The sequence below is a fragment of the Desmodus rotundus genome, chromosome 6 (assembly GCF_022682495.2).
Source record: "Desmodus rotundus isolate HL8 chromosome 6, HLdesRot8A.1, whole genome shotgun sequence".
NCBI lineage: Eukaryota > Metazoa > Chordata > Mammalia > Chiroptera > Phyllostomidae > Desmodus > Desmodus rotundus.
Window position 1 is genome coordinate 134,151,800 of NC_071392.1, and position 8,538 is coordinate 134,160,337.

General features: G+C 44.9%; 1 protein-coding gene across 1 annotated transcript; it reads right to left on the reverse strand.

Moving 5' to 3' along the window:
- Positions 1 to 6,548: 6,548 nt before the first annotated feature.
- Positions 6,549 to 7,870, reverse strand: NKX2-4 (NK2 homeobox 4). The gene is made up of 2 exons (XM_053925927.1): positions 7,417 to 7,870; positions 6,549 to 7,162 (listed from the first exon to the last, which is right to left on the reverse strand). Exons 1-2 carry the CDS (start codon positions 7,865 to 7,867, stop codon positions 6,549 to 6,551), a joined length of 1,065 nt encoding a protein of 354 aa, XP_053781902.1. The 5' UTR covers positions 7,868 to 7,870.
- Positions 7,871 to 8,538: the final 668 nt, after the last annotated feature.

Here is an 8,538-nt window from a genome sequence, read left to right on the forward strand (position 1 = left end):
CAACTTTGGTCTCTTGTGTTCTTATTCTTTTATAGTATTTCAACTTTGAAAAATCTTTGCCAAGTATCAAGTTTTTAATCAGTTTTTCAGAAAACATTTCATTTCTACAATTAGATGTCGAAAGGAAATCAGTGAAGTAGATGTTAAGATGATATATATGCTCAGCAAGACCACCCAACCAACCCATACATTAGTGTGTCTGTCAGCTACTGATTTGGCTAACTATAAAATCTTTATGAGACTAAATTGTTTACATTTTACAAATTTCATGTAGACTCCTGTACCAGTTATAAGGACTTTTTGAAATTTTTAAGAAAGGTTAAAAAGTGAAATTCATAGGTAAATAGTCCATGCTCCTTAGCATTTGTGTGTGTGTGTATGTGTGTGTGTTATTCATAATAGATTCCAATTTGTACTCATTTTTTTCCCTTGCTACTAAACACACTATAATTCCTTAAATTTATGGTTGGAGTTCACACACAGCACTTCCATATGTGTTTTTATTTGATCACCACAACAAACTGAGATACATTATAAAGACTTGCTGCCTTGTTCCTTCTTTCCATTCTAGCCTAAGATTGTTAAAATAAGATTTCTCTTTGACCTTCTGATTTAGAACATTTTTGCTTTAATATTGGACTAAGTCACATCTGTTAGTCTTATTCTCTGGGGGGGGGGGAATCCCACCTTAATCTTAAAAAAGAAGGTACGTGTATTTTGAAGCTATTGAGTTAATTGCTGTTGATGGGAAAATAGAGCAGAGTCCTTTATTTTTGAGACAGTCTCTCCACTGGGAATTAATACAACCCTTGTGTATTACTTTCACAATACATTAAAATGATAATGCCTTTTGTTAAATTTCTCTAATTTCTCTTCCAAATACTAAAAATATATAGCCACCTAAATCAAGTATTGAATATTCCAAAGGAGCTTAAGAATGTCTTACTGCGTATAGGTACCCAAAGCCCACACTTCAATAGAACCTATATTTTCTCAAATCTTTATTTTTTGGTTTAGTTTAGTATTGTTTTAAGCTATCATGAGTGTGTGTATAAAATAATTACATTTCAACTTGGCTTTTACACAGTTACATGTTAACTGTTCAATTTAACTTTGAAAATTAATGTTTAAAGTGTTGTTTTGGAGACACCCAAGCAAAAAGCCTGATGGAAAAGTTAAGATGTTGGGTTCCCTCTAGCAGATGTTGTGCCCTGACGGACATCTGCCAGGTAGCTGAACCCTTACTTCTGGCCTCAGTTATTTTACCCTTGCTTCTTTCTCTCCTTATATTAACCACCCGCATTCCAAATTGTCCCCATCTTTGAGTGTTCCAGAAAATGTCCTTTATTTCAACAAGCAAAAGCTTTTAAAAACTTTATTTTTAAAAAGGATTTTATTTATTTATTCTTACAGAGAGGGAAAGGGAGGAAGGAAAGTGGGAGACAAACATCAGTGTGAGAAAAATTGATGGGTTGTCTCTCCTCCATGCGGGGAGCTGACAGCCAGTCCTTTGCTCTGAAGAACCGGGGATTGGAACCTGCCACATGTTCCTTTGCAGGACAATGCCCAACCAACTGAGCTACACTAGTCAGGGCAGCTATTGAGAACTTGAAATGTTTAAAACTATAAATATCCCCCTCCACATAATAGGCCAGTTTTAAATGATTAACTGTACTCCATTATATTTAAGGCAGAGTTTTTCAGGATCTTTAAAGATTCTTAAAAATCTTAGAATCTGAAACCGGCCTGACTTTATTGTGGTGCTAAGGGCCCTTACTGAGCAATGGCCTTCCCTTTAAAGATCAAATGAGGTAATGCACGTTAAAAGTACAAAGCCATCTACAAATGACTATTAGATTGCCATTTAACGTTACAAAGGTAAATTGGGTGTAATGACCGGTAGGTCAACTTTAGTGCAGTAAAAGGAGGGATATGGGTGGAGGTGGCAGGCTGAGGCAGGGTTTGGGGCCCTGAGCTCGCATTTTCCTTCGGGCTCGTTGGGAGGTCAGGCGTACCTCTGCGGAGTCAAGGTTCCCAGGCGAGGCGGCTTTCCCAACAGGATGCTGTTGGCGCTTGGAAGCCGCAAGACTGGTGCAATGGGCACAGAGGTGCTGTTCTTCAGAAGCAGGGTCCTGGATCTGCCATCCTAGTCACGGGGGGGGGGGGGGGGGGGGGGAGGAAGCTCTCGGTCCTCGGGGCACGTGGAGCGTGTCTTGCGCCCCGCTCCTGTTCGCTCCGCTGCGCCCCCCGCCCCCCATCCGGTACCCCACCGCTGCCCTAGGAGCCCTGTGACCTGTGAGCATGGAGCAGGGTGAGCGCGAGAAAGATCTCTAACCCTTAAGGTGGTCCTGTGTCCCCGCCGCCATGAGGTTGCCCAAGCCATAACACTGCGGCATCAACTCTGGGTTTCCCGGACGCAGCACCACAGCTCATCAATCTAACCAGTTTCATCATCTCAAATCCCTGCATGAATGCACGCAACCTGAAAGGGAAGAGCGGGAATTGTTCTTCCCTCCATGGCTGATGTTTTAAGTTCTGAGTCTGAATATAACCCGATTTAGCTGTGCTTAAAAATCAGAAATGTAGAAATTCTCCGTAGAGTCCACTAAGATTCCCCATTCCCGGCCGGCAGAGTACCTGCGTGGCACCACGACCTTACAGGACGCTTCTTTCTGCCCACTCCAGAGGGTCGTGGAGCTGAGATCTCGCCAGACTGTACCTGGCGATTTACTTGCTCTACTAATTCTAACCAGGAAAATAAGTCAACGAACTAATAAAATAACAAGCAGCCCACTCAAGTTCAAATTTAATCAATACTTGTGCTGCTTGTTTCCCTCACTGTGTTAATGGAATGAGGCCAAGAGAGAACACGCTTTGATTTTTATGTATGAAATGGGAATAGAGCTATTCACTACTGCAGAATAGTTTGCACAACTTAGAGTTAAGCAAATTAGTCGTTAAACTCCTATTAGAGAAGTCACCCAAACAATTGCTGAAATTAGGTTACATGGAATTTAAAACAGGCATTTCATTCAATTGCAGGTAAACCTTCAAAATCAAAAAAAAAGAAAGAAAACAAAAATCGTCTCCCAGAAGCTTTCATTACCTCCTAATTTAAAAATAATTTTTAAAAGTGATCTTGAAGTCACAGTTATCTCAATATCTCAATGGAGAGAGCCATTTCCTGACCAGATGTTGATGAAGTTCGACATCTGAGTATAATCTTTAAATCCTCTCATCAATTCTCACTAGCAGTAAAGGACTACTTATTTTCTTAATAAAATCTCTCCTTGTTCCCTGTCTCATTGGGTTTGAACATAGCAAGTAGCAGTATTTTAAAAAACTGGCCTGAAATAATTAAAATACTGGTTTTTATCCATGTTAGTGTTGTGTTAAACAGTTCAGCAATATCATTCATGCTTTGAACTTATCTGAAATTTATATTGCCACCATATAATTCATCATTTTCTCTTATGCACAGATTCATATCTAAAAAGTGCAATCTTTGGGTCTTTATGTGATTATTGTCCACAAATTTATTCTAAGAGTCTTTCTAAATCATCAATATTCCATGCAGTTAACAAAGCAAATGTTTGGAAGGTGCTTGCATTTAGTGAACAGGATTGAGTCTCTGATTTGCTTTACATTGAAAGTAACAGTCGCTAGCAGAGTGAGTTTGAACACAACATCAGTTGATAAAAAGTCTGATTGACTTACTTGTTCTGAGCAAAGCTTTAAATAGAAGACAACTGGATTACATCCCCACCCTTCCATATACAAAACACCCTTCCTGTTTACATCAACACTGCACACACACAATAGTTTAATTTACATCCCAATGCAGATTACAGAAAAGTACCTGAAATCCCTGCTGGTCCTCTCCACAATTTTGATTCTGGATTTTGGTTCCTGTGTCTCAATTAGAAAAGATAAGTTAGGTTGTTGTAAAACCCCAAAACATTTAGGAAAATGTCCCATCTGCAGTTAGCATTTCTGAAACTGATTTTGGCTGTGGCCTCTGCTAAGCTTGGAGGGGGCTTTGTTTCACTCAAACCCTGTGCCAACTCTCCCTCTTGCTTGTGAAGACACTTCTCCTCCTCTCCAGTTAATGAGTTTCACCTAGTCTGGCTATTTGTGTTTTACAAAAGATCTGGAAGGCACTGACTGCAAAGGAAAAACAAGGTGTTTTGTGTTAATCAGAATGTGGAATTCTGCAGTAAAAACATTTTTAAAATTTCATGTTTCAAGAATCAAACCTTTTTCTACTTTTAGGATGTGCACACAAACAGTAGTTCTTGGGTGCAGAAATGTTAAGACCTCTGGCAGCAACTACTTCTGGCTTGGGTCCTTTACTACTTAAAAGAATGCTGAAAGGAAAAACATATGCCTGTACCAAATATACTTTTAGAAAATACTGTACAAAGAAGCTGTTTATTCTTAATGATCTTTTTGATACTGACTTCACTTAGTCTGAGGGATTCTTTTTTCCAGGAATAAATTATAAAGTAAAAAATTCCATGAATATTTATTTTTTAAGTGTTACTTGGAGCCCTTAGTCCATAAGCTGTTATTGTTCTTAAGAGTTGGGCTGATTGTCTCTCTCTCTCTCTCTCTGTGTCTCTCTGTCTGTCTCTCTGTCTCTCTGTCTCTCTCTCTCCATATATAATCAAGCCATGTGGACTTTTGGAACATGCTTTCTAAAAGTAAAAATTTTGAATTCTGGTACTATTTACTATGGCAGAATCAAATCAATATAAACAGTATTTTGAAATTTGGCACATCAGTAATAGTTATGCTTGCTTGGGTAACATTTTGAAAGTCAATTCCATCAATACACAAAAAACAAAATTGGGAGATTTTTTTTGTATGTGTATTGCACCATTTCATACTACTTTTTTGTTCAAATTATTTTTGTGTAAAATGTTTTAAAAAATGAATTCTCATTTTCCAAAAATGCATTCCCAGCACCTTGATAAAGGCTAATTCCCTTGCTGCATTCGTGGGTTTTTTGCTCTGTGAAAGTGTCTGGAATTTATTATTACTATGTAAAATACAGTTAAAGAAAATGTAAGTTTAACTTCTAAAACACCTTCCTAAGGATCCCATTTTGCACATTCAGAAACAAGTCCAAAAAATGAAATGAAATAAAATGTTTCAACCTTAAACTAATTTTTCACATGTAGAAGAGGTTTAGAGTCCCTGGTAACTGTTTCAATAATTTATAAATCACACTTTATCCATGTTGTGTCTTTAATTTTCATTAATTTTTTAAGTTTGTGTATTTTTTAGCTTTTAGTATTTTTACTCCGACACCAGTTATTTCAATTTTAAGTAAACTGAGCCTTGTTGTCGATTGTGCCAACTATTATAAATAACAAAACCAAACCTATAACAGTGGAAAAGAAATGACCTTGACTTTCACAAAAAGTACTTGTTTCTTTTGTTATATTTAAATATCCATTTGAAACATATGAAATATAAATTGACATATTAAAGAGTAAATACATTACTCTTACAATAAAACAACAAAAACAGAGTGCAATCCCTCTTAAGTTCTAATGTGATGGAAATATTTTAAAATGTTGTATTTATTCTCTACATCCTGACTACAATTTAATAAATCACCTATTCTCTCCCTTCTTCTTGACATTCTTTGAAATATAGATTAATTTGATGTCAATTTTAGCAATTTTGCTTGCTTGGTCTAGTATATTGTCAAAGTATTCAAAATCAGACAAGCAAATACCTTAGAAAGAGTAAATAACATGTCTACACAAGAATGGGTGTATTTATTTTATCAGGTGATTTTGGGAGACCAGATTCCGTGTAAAAGTAGTTCACAATCCTTCTTATGATGTACTGTATTGTGGGGCGGTCCTCTTTTAGGGTAATACACACTCATTTGCTAAATAATGATCAAGACATTTAAAAATCATTAAATTTAAAAAGCTATATCCATATATACAGTATTTTATCTTTATTCCATTTCTCTATTACCTAAATGGCAATAATTCCTCTGCGATAATGTTACTATGTGCATGATCCACCAATTTACTTTCAATCAAACATCTACGAAATTGCACTTCGGGGACGGGGGAGGGGTGCTCTTCGAAAATGAATCTCCCAAGGTAAATTCCACTTTCAAAAGGATTCATTGTTAAAGCTGAGTTGATTTTTGGAGTTACAAACACCAACAAAGTTTCCAACGTTTGAAACTGCGAGCTTCGGCTAGGAACACGGTGGATGTGGACTCGGCCAGCTTTTCTCAAAATTTCGAACTTCTAGAAGGAGGAAATCACCACCTCAAAGCCTCCTGGCATGTTACATTATTTGGTCCTGAGGCTGTTACTGTCTCCGCCCCCAATATAAAGAGGTTCAGAGCCTGCCCCTCTCCATGGCCCGTTCCTTCGTTTTGATAGCCGCTGGTTCGTTTTGATAGCCGCATACACTTAAGTCAGTTTGGATACGTTTCCTCTATTCTTTCTCGCAGTTTTTTTCGCAAACCCTTCAGGCCTCAGGCAGGACACCGCCCCAGGGCACCCACGCGGTCACCAGGTCCTGCCATAGAGCAGGTTGGCGCCGAGCACTCCGCCGCCGTAGTCCCCCGCGGCAGCGTCCAGGGCCGCTAGCCCACCCCCGGGGCCGTGCAGCGCCGGCGGGCTGGGCGACAGCTCCTCCAGTTCCGGCGCCGGCGTCGGGGCAGGTGGCTGCGGGCCCGCCTGGCCAGTCGTCGGCGTGCCGGCGCTGTTCTGGCACGGCTTGCCGTCCTTGACCAGCACGGGCACAGCCACGCGGCGCGGGGAAGAAGGCGGCGGCGGCGGGGCCAGGCCGCTCTCCGGCTGCAGCTGCTGCGCCGCCTTGTCTTTGGCCTGCCGCTTCATTTTGTAGCGGTGGTTCTGGAACCAGATCTTGACCTGCGTAGGAGTCAGGTGGATCATGCTGGCCAAGTGCTCGCGCTCGGGCGCCGACAGGTACTTCTGCTGCTTGAAGCGCCGCTCCAGCTCGTAGACCTGCGCTTGGGAGAAGAGCACGCGGCGCTTCCTGCGCGGCGCTGCCGCCGATGGGTGCAAGGGCGCCAGCGACTTCGCGGCGTCCGCGATGCCAGTCAGCGACCCCATGCCGGCCACGTTCACGCCCGCCGATGGCCCCATGAACCTGGAAACTGGGGAGGGGCCGAAGGGGGAAGCCCGGTGAGCGCGAGGCCTTCTTCCCACCGCGGCGATCTCGACGCCAGCGGGACCCAGCGTGGGTCCCAGCACCCCTCGCCCGCCCCCAGTCCTGTCCCGGGACATCGCGCGCGCACCAGGCTAGAGCCCCACGCGCGCCTGGACACCGGCACCCCCGCGCCCCACGCTGTGGCGGAAAGAGCCCGCGCCGTCCGCCTGCCCTCGGTCCCGCGCTCCTGGCCCCGCTCACTTGACGAGTAGCGCGGGTCCGGATTGGCTCCGTACCAGCCGGTGGCCGCGGGGGCCGTGCCGCCCCGCATGCTATCCGGGTAGGCGGGCAGCTCGCCCACGTTGCCCAGGCCGCCGTTGCAGTAGCCGCCCATGGCGCCAGGCGGGAACTGCGAGACGCCTGGGGGCATGTGGTACGTGGCGGCCGCTGCCGCTGCTGCCGCCGCCGCCGCCGCCGCGGCCGCCGCGTTGTGCCCCGCCAGGCCGTGGGGCTGCACCCCAGCCCCTGCCGCCCCCTGCGAGGAGGGCCCCGGCTGCGCGCGATAGGCGGCGGCGGCCGCGGTCCCCAGGGGCGCCCCCAGGCCAGGCGGCGCGCCGTCCATGGCACCGCTGAACTTCTTGTAGGTCTCCTCGATAGGGCTCAGGATGTCGGACACTGAGAAGGGCGTCGTGTGCTTGGGGCTCAACGACATGGCTCGGCGGGCCGCCGGGGAGGGGAGCCCGGGGCGGGAGCGGGCGGGATGCGGCAGCCGCTTGTTGCCGCCACCCCAGCCGCGCCGCAGCGCCTCTGAGGAGGAGTCGGAGGCGCCGCACGTCCCGGGAGCTGCGGATCTGGGGTTTATTTCAGTCCCGCTCCAGGTTTACGACAGACTCGGGGGGCGGAGCAACATCCCAAACGAGCAAACAATGGTCATCGGCATTTTTTCTCTCGCACCCCCCTCCGCACAACAGAGGCAAAAATGGTAAAAGGGGCAGTTGGATGTTTCTTGACAACATCACCCCTCTTTGCCTTCTCCATGCTCCTGCCTCTGTCCCCGGCAGTCACGCCAGCCCTCGAGCACCAGAATTAGAAACTCCCAGGCCGGCGTCTAGGCTTGACGAGAAGAGCTGAGAGCTTCTCCGATCCAGAGTCCTGTTTTCCCAAAGTGACTTTGTAGCCAAGTCCAGCATAATTGTGGATGGGAAATGTGGTACTAAATTGGGGTAGGGGTGGGGGGCGTGCGGGGCTAGTTTCGTCTCCCGCTACCCTCCCCTCGGTCAATCATCTAAAGTGTCTTAAATACACACACACACACACAAACCTCTTGGGTCCAACCCTAAGAGCGCATAAAGAGAAGAGGTACAATGACCGTCCTTTGCCATT

Coding starts and splice junctions, on each gene's coding strand:
- NKX2-4 (XM_053925927.1), bottom strand. CDS start 7,867: ATGTCGTTGAGCCCCAAGCACACGACGCCCTTCTCAGTGTCCGACATC. Junction 7,163..7,416: donor GGACCCGCGCTACTCGTCAA/GTGAGCGGGGCC, acceptor GCCCCTCCCCAG/TTTCCAGGTTCATGGGGCCA.